The 15,790-nt window shown below is 45.4% G+C and overlaps 1 protein-coding gene across 1 annotated transcript in view; it reads left to right on the forward strand.

The window, feature by feature from the left end:
• Nucleotides 1–9,617: 9,617 nt before the first annotated feature.
• The window catches only part of LOC143925921 (mucin-2-like), a 230,350-nt gene continuing 224,177 nt past the window's right edge, over nucleotides 9,618–15,790 (forward strand). Inside the window, exons 1-2 of the mRNA XM_077450216.1 lie at nucleotides 9,618–9,710; nucleotides 12,703–12,964. Coding sequence (XP_077306342.1) covers nucleotides 9,635–9,710; nucleotides 12,703–12,964 — 338 coding nt within the window. The 5' untranslated portion in view covers nucleotides 9,618–9,634. The remainder of the gene's footprint in view (nucleotides 9,711–12,702; nucleotides 12,965–15,790) is intronic.

Here is a 15,790-nt window from a genome sequence, read left to right on the forward strand (position 1 = left end):
CGCTGACAGAATTATTAGCTCTGAAGGGGGAAATCCACGCCAAATTTATGAAAAAAAATTGGCGTGGGTTCCCCCTCCGAGAGTATACTAGGCCCTTAGGTCTGGTATGGATTCTAAGGGAAACCCCCTACGCCGAAAAAATGGCATGGGGGTCCCCCCCAGATCCATACCAGACCCTTATCCGAGCACGCTACCCGGCCGGCCAGGAAAGGGGGTGGGGACAAGCGAGCACCACCCCCCCTCTTGAGCCATACCAGGCCGAGAGCCCTCAACATGGGGGGTGCCTTGGGGAAGGGGGGGCCGTGTGGCCCCCCACCCCAATACACCTTGTCCCTATGTTGATGAGGACAAGGGCCTCTTCCCGACAACCCTGGGTCTGCGGGCGGGGGGCTTATCGGAATCCGGGAGCCCCCTTTAATAAGGGGGCCCCAGGATACCGGCCCCCCACCCTATGTGAATGAGTATGGGGTACAATGTACCCCTACCCATTCACCTGTGAAAAAAAGTTAAAAAAAAAACACAACACAGGGTTAAAATAGTTTATTGCACAGCTCCGGGGGTCTTCCGTCTTCGGGGGTCTTCTCGCTGGACTCCTCCACTATCTTCTGCTAGCTCTTTTACTAGCGGAGGAGCCCGGCTTTCTTCTTTGCCGCCGCCCTCTTCTTCCGACTTCGGCGGTCATATCCCACTCTTCGGTTCTTCTTGCCATGCCACCGCTTCTTCTTCCAGCTCGTTTACTAGCGGTGGCCCGGTCTTCTGTCGCCGCCGTGGCCGCCGCTGCCGCCACTGCCGCTGCCACCGCTTCCGCCTTCCGTTCTTCTTCTTCTTATGGGGATGTTGACTCGATGTTCTCTCCGGCCTCAATGCCAGGAACGCGGTGCGTGGCGACTTAATTAGTGACAAGGGGCGGGGTCATCGGTTGATGTCACATGGTGACTCCGCCCCCTTACGATGGCACAGTCCCAGCATCCTCCGGGACTGTGTCATCATAAGGGGGCGGGGTCACCATGTGACATCAACCGGTGACCCGCCCCTTGTCCCTATATAAGTCCCCGTGCACCGCGTTCCTGGCATTGAGGCCGGAGAGAGCGTTGAGTCAACATCTCCAGAAGAAGAAGAAGAAGAAGAATGGAAGGCGGCAGTGGCGGCGACGGCAGCAACAGAAGACCGGGCCACCGCTAGTAAAAGAGCTGGAAGAAGAAGCGGTGGCCCGGCAAGAAGAACCGAAGAGGGGGACGAGACCCCCGAAGTTGGAAGAAGAGGGCGGCGGCGAAGAAGAAAGCCGGGCTCCTCCGCTAGTAAAAGAGCTAGCAGAAGATAGCGGAGAAGTCCGGCGAGAAGACGGCGATCGCGAGCGCGCTGCACGTCAGTGGCAGGGTGTTCTCTGGAACACTGCTTGTCACAGACGCTGGTAAACAGCCATTGGCTCTCAGTTTACCCATGTGATTGGCTGTGATCCTTTCACAGCCGATCACTAAATGTAAACAAACCACGGTAACGAGATGTTACCAGGTTCTCTTTCTCACACACCGATCGTGTGTGAGGAGGAGTTTGCGGTAACATCTTGTTACTGCTTACAGTACACATCAAGCACACTGATTGCCCCCCCAATAAAGAGGACCTGTCACCACCCATTATAGTACCTGTCACTCACAGTCCATCAGAGTACCCGAAGTCCATCAGAGTACGCAAGTATCTGTCACAGCCCATAAGAGTACCCGAGTACCCGTCACAGTCCATCAGAGTTCCCGAGTACCTGTCACAGTCCATCCGAGTAACCGAGTACCCTTAACAGTCCATCTGAGTACCCGAGTACCTGTCACAGCCCATCAAAGTACCCGAGTACCTGTCACAGCCCATCAGAGTACCTGAGTACCTGTCACAGTCCATCCGAGTACCTGTCACAGTCCATCTGAGTACCTGTCATAGTCCATCCGAGTACCTTTCCCAGTCCATCTGAGTACCCGAGTATCTGTCACAGTTCATCTGAGTACCCGAGTACCTGTCCCAGTCCATCTGAGTACCTGAATACCTGTCCCAGTTCATCTGAGTACCTGAATACCTGTCACAGTTCATCTGAGTACCCGAGTACCTATCACAGCCCTTCAGAGTACCCAAATACCAGTCAACAGACCATCAGAGAACCTGTCACCAGGCCATCAGAGTACCTGAGTACCTGTCACCAGGCCATCAGAGTACCTGTGTACCTGTCACCAGGCCATCAGAGTACCACAGTACCTGTCGCCAGTCCATCAGAGTACCAGAGTACCTGTCACCAGGCCATCAGAGTACTCAAATGTACCCCTACCCATTCACCTGTGAAAAAAGTAAAAAAAAGTAAAAAAAAAACACAACACAGGGTTAAAATAGTTTATTGCACAGCTCCGGGGGTCTTCCGTCTTCGGGGGTCTTCTCGCCGCACTCCTCCACTATCTTCTGCTAGCTCTTTTACTAGCGGAGGAGCCCGGCTTTCTTCTTTGCCACCGCCCTCTTCTTCCGACTTCGGGGGTCATGTCCCACTCTTCGCTTCTTCTTGCCAGGCCACCGCTTCTTCTTTCAGCTCTTTTACTAGCGGTGGCCCGGTCTTCTGTTGCCGCCGCAGTCTCCACTGTGGCCGCCGCTGCCGCCACTGCCGCTGTCGCCACTACCGCTGTCGCCGCTTCCGCCTTACGTTCTTCTTCTTCTTCTGGGGATGTTGACGCGATGCTCTCTCCGGCCTCAATGCCAGGAACGCGGTGCGTGGCAACTTATATAGGGACAAGGGGCGGGGTCATCGGTTGATGTCACATGGTGACCCCGCCCCCTTACGATGTCACAGTCCCAGCATCCTCCGGGACTGTGTCATCGTAAGGGGGCGGGGTCACCATGTGACATCAACCGGTGACCCGCCCCTTGTCCCTATATAAGTCCCCGTGCATCGCGTTCCTGGCATTGAGGCCGGAGAGAGCGTCGAGTCAACATCTCCAGAAGAAGAAGAAGAATGGAAGCGGCAGCGGCGGCGGCGGCGACGGCAGCGACAGAAGACCGCGCCACCGCTACTAAAAGAGCTGGAAGAAGAAGCGGTGGCCCGGCAAGAAGAACCGCAGAGGGGGACGAGACCCTCGAAGTTGGAAGAAGAGGGCGGCGGCGAAGAAGAAAGCCGGGCTCCTCCGCTAGTAAAAGAGCTAGCAGAAGATAGCGGAGAAGTCCGGCGAGAAGACCCCCGAAGATGGAAGACCCCCGGAGCTGTGCAATAAACTATTTTAACCCTGTGTTGTGTTTTTTTTTACTTTTTTTCAAAGGTGAATGGGTAGGGGTACATTGTACCCCATACTCATTCACATAGGGTGGGGGGCTGGTATCCGGGGGTCCCCTTATTAAAGGGGGTTCCCGGATTCCGATAAGCCCCCCTCCCACAGACCCCGACAACCAACGGCCAGGGTTGTCAGGAAGAGGCCCTTGTCCTAATCAACATGGGGACAAGGTGCTTTGGGGTGGTTGCTTTTGGTGCACCCCCCCATGTTGAGGGCTCTGGCCTGGTACGGCTCAGGAGGGGGGGGCGCTCGCTTGTACCCACCCCCTTTCCTGGCCGGCCGGGTAGCGTGCTCGGATAAGGGTCTGGTATGGATCTGGGGGGGACCCCCACGCCATTTTTTCGGCGTCGGGGGTTCCCCTTAGAATCCATACCAGACCTAAGGGTCTGGTATGCTCTCGGAGGGGGTGCATGTCCGGCTGTGAAGCCACAGCTGGGCGCCCACAGTGACAATGGCGGCACCACAGAAAGGAGTGGGAGAGGAACGGAGCTTCGTTTGGCCACATCGCTGGACCGCGGGACAGGTGAGTTTCCGATTAACAAAAGTCAGCAGCTACCCTTTTTGTAGCTGCTGACTTTTATATGGGTGGGACTCCGCTTTAAATCGCTGTATGGTTTCAGGGTCTTGTAGCCTAGGCCATCTTTATGTAGAGCAACAATTCTTTTTCTCAGATCCTTAGGCTGGATTCACACCTATGCAGTTTTAGAGCTTTTTGCATTTTGCAGATTTGCACTACAGAACGTGTTCCATATGAAATCATGTTAAATGGACTGTAGTGCAAATCTGCAAAATGCAAAAAGCACCCAAACTGTATAGGTGTGAATCCAACCTTAGAGAGTTCTTTGCCATGAGGTGCCATGTTGAACTTCCAGTGACCAGTGTAAGTGAGAGGAATAACACCAAATTTAACACACCTGCTCCCCATTTATACCTGGGACCTTGTAACACTAACAAATTACATGACACCAGGGAGGGAAAATGGCTAATTGGACCCAATTTGGACATTTTCACTTAGGGGTGTACTCACTTTTGTTGCCAGCAGTTTAGACATTAATGGCTGTGTGTTCAGTTATTTTGAGGGAACAGCAAATTTGCACTGTTATACAAGCTGTACACTCACTAATTTACATTGTAGCAAAGTGTAATTTCTTCAGTGTTGTCAGATGAAAAGATATTATAAAATATTAAAAAAAATGTGAGGGGTGCACTTACTTTTGTAAGATATTGTAACTATTAAATGAGTATGTTAATTACAGTTGTAAGGTAAGGTAAGACCTGAAAAATATTTAAACTCTTTCCCTGTTTACCTTTCCAATGGTCCCTGCTTCCATACCCCTTCCATGTTGACAACTGATCCAGAAGCTCAATTGCACTTGGCACTTCATGATTTTCTTCAGTGTAGGAGAAAGTTGGGCTTTCTTTAAAAATCCCAACTTGATGTGAAAATTCTCAGTGTCATTCACTGGTTATCCTTCCAGTATCCAGTTACTCCAGTAGCATGGCAGCTATGGAAGGCTTATGTCACAGGTTTTTATTTATTTCAGGTACTTATATAGCAATGCCAATTTATGCGCTTTACATATACATTTTACATTCACATCAGTCCCTACCCTCAGGGAGCTAACAATCTAAGGTCCCTAACTCACATTCATACATACACATACTAGGGCCAATTTAGACAGGAACCAATTAACCTGCCAGAATGTCTTTAGAGTGGGAGAGGAAACCCATGCAGGCACAGGGCGAATATGTAAACTCCAGGCATGTAGTGTTGTGGTTGGGATTCAAATCAGAGACCCTTTTGCTGCTAGATGAATGTGGTAACCACTGTGCTACCCCCATCTTATAGTAGGTAACAGAAACATTTACTACTCAAAAACCCCCTTCAAATATGATCATACTTAGTCAAAATGCTTCCATTTGCTTGCAATAATTTTTTTTCTGGTACAGAAATTGGAACAAGTCCATCAAGGCAGTGACAGCTGGGAAGCGTTCTTGTAACATCACTTCATTAGTCACGTATACTACGTATCACACAATATCCCAGCAAACCCTGCAGTACTTGTACATCAACATGCATGAGTGAGTTAAACAAATAGTATAATTTGAAAATAATGCATATTTTGTTAATGGTGTAAATCTGATAAAAAGTAAAAAGGACATTTCTGTAGTGTGTCTTCAATCTTTCATGCAGGGTTTATATATCATTTTTTCAATAATACTCTAATACATACAGCAGTTATCAAAATCAAAAGAATGAAGTCCGGACAACTGTACTACTGGTACAACTGTTATTGAACACTGTCCAAAAAACCCAAACAGAAGACATTAACTAGATGCTGACCACCGGCCGTCAAGTGACGGTCAGACGGCGCACCTATTGTGGTGGGGGGCCGTCATATGACATCCTCCCGTTTAAATGGGGAATGCGCGCAATCGTGCAAGCGCATCCCTGTTCCTTCGGTGGCGGCGTGTCATGGAGACACCGCTCGCCACCGAGGGGGGTGAAAAGCCATTGGGCATGGCTGTTTACCAATTGATCGGCCATCACAGATGGTTCCACTCCCACTGTGCACTGCGTGTGCGCGCGAGCGCGCTGCATGTCAGTGGCAGCGTGTTCTCTGGAACACTGCTTGTCACCGACGCTGGTAAACAGCCATTGGCTGGCAGTTTACCCATGTGATCGGCTGTGATCCTTTCACAGCCGATCACTAAATGTAAACAAACCGCGGTAACGATATGTTACCAGGTTCTCCTCCTCACACACCGATTGTGTGTGAGGAGGAGATTGCGGTAACATCTCGTTACCGCTTACAGTACACATCAAGCACACTGATTGCCCCCCCCCCCCAATAAAGAGGACCTGTCACGACCCATTATAGTACCGGTCACTCACAGTCCATCAGAGTACCCGAGTACCTGTCACAGTCCATCAGAGTACCCGAAGTCCATCAGAGTACGCAAGTACCTGTCACAGCCCATCAGAGTACCCGAGTACCTGTCACAGTCCATCAGAGTACCCGAGTACCTGTCACAGTCCATCCGAGTAACTGAGTACCCGTCAACAGACCATCAGAGAACCTGTCACCAGGCCATCAGAGTACCTGAGTACCTGTCACCAGGCCATCAGAGTACCTGAGTACCTGTCACCAGGCCACCGGAGTACCACAGTGCCTGTCGTCAGACCATCAGAGTACCCGAGTACTTGTCATCAGGCCATCAGAGTACTCAAGTACTTGTCACCAGGCCATCAGAGTACTCAAGTACCTGTCACCAGCCCATCAGAGAACCTGTCACCAGGCCATCAGAGTAACCGAGTACCTGTCACCAGGCCATCAGAGTCCCCGAGTACCTGTCACCAGGCCATCAGAGTACTCAAGTACTTGTCACCAGCCCATCAGAGTACCAGAGTACCTATCTGCAGCCCATCAGAGTACCTATTTGCAGCCCATGCCTCATAGAATATACGTTGGGGTGTTTGTTTTCCAAAATGGGGTCATTTTGGGGGTAATTCCATTGACCTGGTGCTCCAGGACCTTCAAAAGTGTGATGGGTAGGAATGAAATGAGATGTGTCGTTTATGCTCCTAGAACGCCTGAAGGTACTACTTCAATGTTTGGCCTCTGTATGGGGCCAGACTGTGTAAAAGTCCTACACATGTGGAATCGCCATAGGAGTAGCAGAATGTGTTTTTGGGTGTAATTTTTGCTATATACATGCTATGTGTTAGAAATATCTTATAAATTGAAAAATCTTCATCTTGCAAAGAACTGTGGGAAAAACTAACAACAAAAAAACTTGCCATGCTACTTACTTAATACCTTGGAATATCTACTTTCTAAAAAGGGGTAATTTGGGGGGTATTTGTACTTTCCTGACTTGTTAGAGCCGGTTCACACAGGGGCAACTCAGATCCAACTTCAGGTCGTCCCTAGTCGCCTCAGGTCGGACAACATTTAAAAATCAATGTAAGTGAATGAGAGCCATCTTAATGCACGCTACTAAAGTCGCTCCGACTTCAGAAGAGGTTCCTGTACCACTTCAATCCGACTTGTAGGCGACTGGTACCCATTGATTTCAATGGACGTCTCCTCCAAGTCGGATCTCCGTCTATACGGAGGCGACGCTGACAGAATTATTAGCTCTGATTTATGAAAAAAAAATTGCTGTGGGTTCCCCCTCCGAGAGCATACCAGGCCCTTAGGTCTGGTATGGATTCTAAGGGGAACCCCCTACGGCAAAAAAATGGCATGGGGGTCCCCCCCAGATCCATACCAGACCCTTATCCGAGCACACTACCAGCCGGCCAGGAAAGGGGGTGGGGACAAGCGAGCGACCCCCCCCCTCCTGAGCCGTACCAGGCGGCGACAGAAGACCGGGCCATCGCTAGTAAAAGAGCTGGAAGAAGAAGCGGTGGCCCAGCAAGAAGAACCGAAGAGGGGGACAAGACCCCCGAAGTCGGAAGAAGAGGGCGGCAGTGAAGAAGAAAGCCTGGCTCCTCCGCTAGTAAAAGAGCTAGCAGAAGATAGCGGAGAAGTCCGGCGAGAAGAACCCCGAAGACGGAAGACTCCCGGAGCTGTGCAATAAACTATTTTAACCCTGTGCTGTGTTTTTTTTTACTTTTTTTCACAGGTGAATGGGTAGGGGTACATTGTACCCCATACTCATTCACATAGGGTGGGGCCGGTATCCAGGGGTCCCCTTATTAAATTAAGCCCCCCGCCCGCAGACCCTGACAACCAACGGCCAGGGTTGTCGGGAAGAGGCCCTTGTCCTCATCAACATAGGGACAAGGTGCTTTGGGGTGGGGGGCCGCACGTTTGTCCCCACCCCCTTTCCTGGCCGGCCGGGTAGCGTGCTCGGATAAGGGTCTGGAATGGATCTGGGGGGACCCCCATGCCATTTTTTCGGCATAGGGGGTCCCCTTAGAATCCATACCAGACCTAAGGGCCTGGTGTGCTCTCGGAGTGGGAACCCATGCAAACATTTGGCGTGGAGTTCCCCCTTCAGAGCTCATTCTCTGATTGGCCACGGCAAATGTCGCCTGGCCTGGGGCGACTGAAAGTCGCATTGTAAGTCGCCCCAGGTCGTGTCTAAGTCGTGTTCAAGTCATCTCCAAGTTGCCTCACAAAGTCGTCCTGGAAGTCTTGTCGCCCCTGTGTGAACCGGCTCTTAGTGTCTCAAGAATTGAGATACACCTGATGTACTGAAAGCCTGATCAGATGTGATCAATTTTCAGTAATTTGCACCATAGTTTGTAGACTCTATAACTTTCACAAAGACCAAATAATATACATTAATGTGGTTTTTTTTTACCAAAGATATGTAGCAGTATAAATTTTGGAAAAGATTTATGAAGAAAAATTACCAAAAATTACCAATTAGCAAAATGTTATGACAGAAACAAAGAAAAAGGCACTTTTTCACAAAATGTATGTTTTTTTTTATTTATAGCACAAAAAAATTAAAAACCCACTAGTGATTAAATACCACTAAAAGAAAGCTCTATTTGTGTGGAAAAACGGACGCAAGTTTCATATGGGTACAGTGTTGCATGACTGAGTAATTGTCATTCAAACTGTGAGAGCGCTGAAAGCTGAAAATTGATCTGGTCAGGAAGGGGGTGTAAGTGCCCTGTATTGAGGTGGTTAAACAAGCAGTGGAGGGGTAAAAGACCAGATAACACAGAGCGTGAATTGCTGTGAATAAGCGCTAGTTTAACGTGAAATGCGCTGGACGTTCTTTCACCCTTTCACTGCTTGTTTGCAAAAATCTTTTTTTAGGTCAAATTTATGTTTATTTCCTTTTTTTTAATGTAGTACAAATAAATTGTGCTACAAAGTCATATAGCAATTTACAGAAAGCATAGGGCTATATGGAATTGCGAAATGAGAAGCAATGGTTATATGATCATTTAAAAATATAAGTACAAATGTTCAAATAAAGGAATTTACCAACTGCATACATAAGACAGGGCCAAACAGGACTTTATTGTTTCCCCTAACAAAAAGATATATTACATGGGTTGAAATAAATGTCTTATTTTAGTATGTAACTTATTTAGGAAATGTGATATTACATTAACTATTGGCATTCTCTGAAACTGATGTGTATCAAAAGTCTGACCAGCAGTTACTTGGTTAAAGTAGTAAATATCTCTCAGAACATCCCTCCCAGACAGTATAATATAATAAGGAAAAATTCTGTTTACTCTGATTGTAAAGATTGAACCTTTCCCTGCCTCACCTGGTGTGAGGTCACAACACATCAAATAATCCTATAAATACCAAGAGGTAGCTGTACCTTATATTCCTGAAGGAGCATCGCCCCGGAGGCATACAATGGGGTTTAAGACTGCCAGCTTGGTGGTGCTGTGGCTGGCATTGGCTCTCTCATGTGCCTTTTCTATAAGATCAGGTAATTTAATTTTTTTACCTACCCTCTATTTGACCATCATTTGCAATGGGCTAGGAAATTTATTTAAAAAAATAGTAGGTGATAGCAAAAAAAAAAGTATAGTATTGTGGAATGTAAAGTGACTGGGATAGACATAGGAATATTTTGTGATGTTCACTTTGAAAGAATTGTATTTAGGATGTTCTGGAGGTTTACATTTTCTGACATTAAAAGATTTGGGTCATAAAATCCATCATTTTTACAAGCAATACAAGTAGAACATCACTTGTGATAAGTGACTATTTGTCAATGATCTAGATATATATATATATAAGCATCTGTAAGCCCTTGTACACACGGTTGGAAATTCCGACCACAAAATCCGAAACTGGTGTTGCATACACATGGTCGGACCAAGTTGTAGGAAAATCCGATCGTTCGTAACGCGATGACATTTTTTCGTTACGACGGGACTATGTTCAGGCTAGCAGCCAATAGCTTTGGTCTCATAATTAGATCTGAGCGTGTGTGGCACTTTGTCCGATCGGAATTCTCTACAAACGATCGGACAAAGTTGGATCAGATCATGTTGTCTTAAAATTGTATATCTAGCTCTCAAGCTTTGTTGGTCGGACATTCCGACGGAAAAGTCAGATGGAGCCCACATATGGTCGGATTATCCGACAACATGGTCCAATCGGACATTTTCCATCGGAACGTCTGACCGTGTGTACAGGGGCTAAGTGTCAGGCAAACATTTTCACAGATTTTTTCTAACACCCTGGTAATTTATATAACAAATGAAAAAGAAAATCCTGAAACGAGAAATACTTTATTTAAGATCATAATATCAATTGTCAATTACAATGCTGATATGACTAACAAAAATATGCCAAGATATGTTTGTAAGAAATATGTTTTATTGTTAAGATCTGATGAACATAAAGAGAAATCAAAGAGCAAAAGGTTCTAAAATGTATCTTGTTGAATTATTGTTTTTCTTGCATAGTTTTCTATACTAAGTAAGAATTGTTAAAGTGTATGCTAAGCCAAATAATGTTTTGCTTAGTTTTGGATGGAATAACTGAGGGTAGAGTGCCTGGTGGTTTTTTTATTGCTATGTCTGATGACTATTGTCACTGGACCAGAAAGTGATGGGAACTGTCTACGAGAAGAATTCTCCTCACTCTGCAGACATGTCCTCCTAGGTCTCATGCACATTAGGCTTTTCTGAATGCCTTTCTCCTGGCAGGAGAAAAGCAGATGTTAAAAATGCACCTAAAGCCACATTTTTCAAACACGTTTAGGCACGTTTTACCACATACAGGCACATCAAGCATTTGGGCATTTATTCATTCTATTGGCCAGAAGATTCATTTATTCTGACTATTTAATCTAATAAATGTTCAAGCTCTAAATATGCCTAGCATTTACGTGCATTTAGGCATGTCAGACATTTTTTCTGCCTAAAAGCTCTTCTCCTGAATGTGATTTTGGTGCATTTAGATTTCTGCCCCTAAACACCCCTGCCTCAGGCATATACACATAGACTAACATAGTGGGGTGTTTAGGAGCGCAAAAAAAGTAAACTGCATGTAAAATAGGTGTTTGACAGCTGCCTTGTGCATGTGGCCTTGCTTCCTGCTGTGCAGAAAAATAAACCTTACAAGGGTTCTAACCACCCCATACTCTATCCAGAACTATAAAAATATATTATATTTCAACTGAAAATGGACCCTTGTTTTTTTTCTGGGATCCTCGCTGTACATGAAAATTAATATGATGCATCATTCATTAAAATATAATTGATTGGTAATAATCTCTAAATCCTATATATTCATATATCTTTATATAAATAGATGTAATTAAAAGAAAACGGTAACTAAGAAGTATGGAGGCTTCTATTGTTGACATCTCCTTCTGAGATTTCTAGCTCACTGCCTGATACTCAATACTTTCTGAGGCACTGACCCGGAAAAAATATGCAGTATTAGAAGTATCAGTAGTTCTGACTTCATCCCGACTGTCCTATTCTGCATGCTTGTTCTGGGTTAGTGACACAGGAAGTACTGATGTCTGAAACAGCTAGGCATCATTTAATAATGAGGTCTACAATGGAAGCCTATATGTTCCTGTAAGTTGTCCATAGACCTAATGGGGGGAGGGCAGACCACGTTAATGCATGTTTTGGTTATGGAAGATGCCTATGTACAATAGTTTCAGTTAATCGTATGGAATATGCAATTTGTATATATAAGAAAAAGTCAAACAAGATGCATTTTTGTTTTAAGGCTCTAACAGAGACAGGGTAAAATGCAGTTAGATGTTTGTAAACTCAAAATGCAATTTTCAGTATGTTTGGCATCATGCCTCACTGTATACAGGTTTCTTAAGTAAATAGTTTTTTGTTAATCCATTGAATAGATTGTTTTTTTTGTTACCCTGCCAGTAACAGCACTGTCTGTTGTTGGCTGACTGTGGTAAGCCACTGCCTTGCAATTAGGCACAGCATTGTCAGCCGGTGTGCAATCCATTAAGTTTGCCTTTGGTATTATCTGATAAACTTCCGGTGGCAAACTGAAGGAGTGGACTCAGCAGGCTGACAAAGTGCTGCTAATTGTGAGGCAGTGACATAGCATTGTCAGCTAGAAACAGGAAGTGCTGTTATTGTCAAGATCTACAAAAAGTACCTTTACAACAGATTCACCAAACAAAATGCTCAAGAAAATTGATAAAATGGTACCAAACATAGTGAAAGGGTCATATTTAATGTGCAACTTTTTATAGAGAAGAAAAAGCTGATATTGCCTTCTTTATTAGAATCTTCCGAATAGGCGTATGTATGGAAGGTTTGTCCAGGATAAGTCAGACAAGAGCTGTCAGTTGGTGCCACAAACGTGAGATTGTTGCATGATATGTCCACTTTTCACTAATTCTATTGTCCTGAAACTGAATGTTTACAAGCTTTGTTTATCTATTAGCAGTTATAACCACCCATACCATCTATTAACAGGACGGTTACGCAACCATGGTCACTACGTCTGCAGTACATGGGGAAACTCTCACTTCAAGACATTTGATGGGGACTATTACCAATTTCAGGGGAAATGTAGCTACAACTTAGCTTCAGACTGTCGGGACGCTTATAAGGAATTCTCAGTGCACATTCAGCGGTCAACTGACAGTGATCACCCATTCATACACAAGATCACCGTTACTATCAAAGATGTCGTAATTCTACTGCAAAGCGGTTTTGTAGTGGTGAATGGGGATGCGTAAGTGAATGCTTGTAGTATTTTATCTTGTTTTTGCTAAATGTAATAATAATAATTCGTTTTATTTCTAATTTGTGAGAGTTTTAAAAAAGTTGTACCTGTACCTGCTTTGATAAAAAATGTACTTCTCTGTCTTGATAATATAAATAGTTGAGTTTGATTTAAATCTCTGTACAGATTTGTGACTACAATTATCACTAAAAAAAGCCCACTAAAAAGCCAGCAGCACAACTTGTTATTATAAAAATGTACTATTACATACGTGGTGCATAGTATGCATCTTATAGAATCACTTTCTAGTTCGCACGTGTAGGTGACCAACTTGAATGATTTCCTGCCACAATAGGACTTTCAATTTAAGTAAAAGTTTCTGTACAGGATTACTAGGGTCAGGTATGCTCTTCTTTCTTAACCACCTCAATACAGTGCAGATACACCCCCTTCCTGACCAGACCAATTTTCAGCTTTCAGCGCTCTCACAGTTTGAATGACAATTACTCAGTCATCCTACACTGTATCCATATGAAACTTGCGTCCTTTTTTCCACACAAATAGAGCTTTTTTTAGTGGTATTTAATCACTAGTGGGTTTTTTATTTTTTGTGCTATAAATAAAAAAAAACATAAATTTTGTGAAAAAAATGCCTTTTTCTTCGTTTCTGTCATAAATTTTTGCTAATTAGTAATTTTTCTTCATAAATTTTGGCCAAAATTTATACTGCTACATATCTTTGGTAAAAATAACCCACATTAGTATATATTATTTGGTCTTTGTGAAAGTTATAGAGTCTACAAACTATGGTGCCAATCACTGAAAATTGATCACTTCTGATCAGGCCTTCAGTACATCAGGTCTACCTCATTTCTTGAGACACTAACAAGTCAGGAAAGTACAAATACCCCCCAAATGACCCCTTTTTACAAAGTAGACATCCCAAGGTATTAAGTAAGTAGCATGGTGAGTTTTTTTAAGTTGTAATTTTTTCCCACAATTCTTTGCAAAATGAAGATTTTTTTTTTTTTTTACTAAATTGTCATATTATCAGGTTATTTCTCACACACAGCATATGCATACAACAAATTACACCCCAAAATACATTCTGCTACTCTTCCCGAGTACGGCGATACCACATGTGTGAGACTTTTACACAGCCTGGCCACATACAGAGCACCAACATTGATGTAGTACCTTCAGACGTTCTACGAGCAAAAATTACGCATCTCATTTCTCAACCACCTATTACACTTTTGAAGGCCCTGGAGTACCAGTACAATGGAATTTCAGATAAAATTACCCCATTTTGGAAAGCAAACACCCCAACGTATAATCTGTGAGGCATAATGAGTCTTTTGAACGGTTCATTTTTTTCCAGAAGTTTTTGGAATATGTGGAAAAAAATTAAAACGCATTTTTTTTTTACACAAAATTGTCAATTTATAAGATATTTCTAACACATAGCATGTATATAGCAAAAATTACACCCCAAAATACATTCTGCTACTCCTCCCGAGTATGGCGATATCACATGTGTAGGACTTTTACACAGCCTGGCCACATAGAGAGGCCGAACATTGAAGTAGTACGTTCAGGCGTTCTAGGAGCATAAATGACTCATTTCATTCCTACCCATCACACTTTTGAAGGTCCTGGACCACCAGGACAGTGAAATTACCCACAAAATGACCCCATTTTGGAAAGCAAACACCCCAACGTATATTCTATGAGACATGGGCTGCAAATAGGTACTCGGGTACTTTGATGGCCTGGTGACAGGTACTCGGGTACTCTGATGGCCTGGTGACAGGTACTTTGGTACTCTGATGGTCTGGTGACAGGTACTCGGGTACTCTGATGGTCTGGTGACAGGTACTCGGGTACTCTGATGGTCTGGTGGCTGGTACTCGGGTACTCTGATGGCCTGGTGGCAGGTACTCGGGTACTCTGATGGCCTGGTGGCAGGTACTCGGGTACTCTGATGGCCTGGTGACAGGTACTCGGGTACTCTGATGGCCTGGTGACAGGTACTCGGGTACTCTGATGGCCTGGTGACAGGTACTCGGGTACTCTGATGGCCTGGTGACAGGTACTCGGGTACTCTGATGGCCTGGTGACAGGTACTCTGATGGTTTGGTGACTGGTATTTTGGTACTCTGAAGGGCGGTGACAGGTACTCATATGGACTGTGACAGGTACTCGGGTACTCAGATGGACTGTGACAGGTACTCTGGTACACAGATGGACTGGAACAGGTACTCGGGTACTCAGATGGGCTGTGACTGGTACTCGGTACTCTAATGGACTGTGACAGGTACTCGGTACTCTAATGGACTGTGACAGGTACTCGGGTACTCTAATGGACTGTGACAGGTACTCAGTACTCTAATGGACTGTGACAGGTACTCGGGTACCCTGATGGACTGTGACAGGTACTCGGGTACCCTGATGGACTGTGACAGGTACTCGGTACTCTAATGGACTGTGACAGGTACTCGGGTACCCTGATGGGCCGTGACAGGTACTCGGGTACCCTGATGGGCCGTGACAGGTACTCCGGTACCCTGATGGGCCGTGACAGGTACTCGGGTACCCTGATCTGCCGTGACAGGTACTCGGGTACTCTGATGTGCCGTGACAGGTACTCGGGTACTCTGATGTGCCGTGACAGGTACTCGGGTACTCTGATGGGCTGTGACAGGTACTCGGGTACTCTGATGGGCTGTGACAGGTACTCGGGTACTCAGATGAACTGTTACAGGTACTCGGGTACTCTGATGGGCTGACAGGTACTCTGATGGGCTGTGACAGGTACTCGGGTACTCTGATGTG

The sequence above is a fragment of the Lithobates pipiens genome, unplaced genomic scaffold, assembly GCF_037356315.1.
Source record: "Lithobates pipiens isolate NorthernLeopardFrog02 unplaced genomic scaffold, aLitPip1_a1.2 Scaffold_10, whole genome shotgun sequence".
Classification (NCBI taxonomy): domain Eukaryota; kingdom Metazoa; phylum Chordata; class Amphibia; order Anura; family Ranidae; genus Lithobates; species Lithobates pipiens.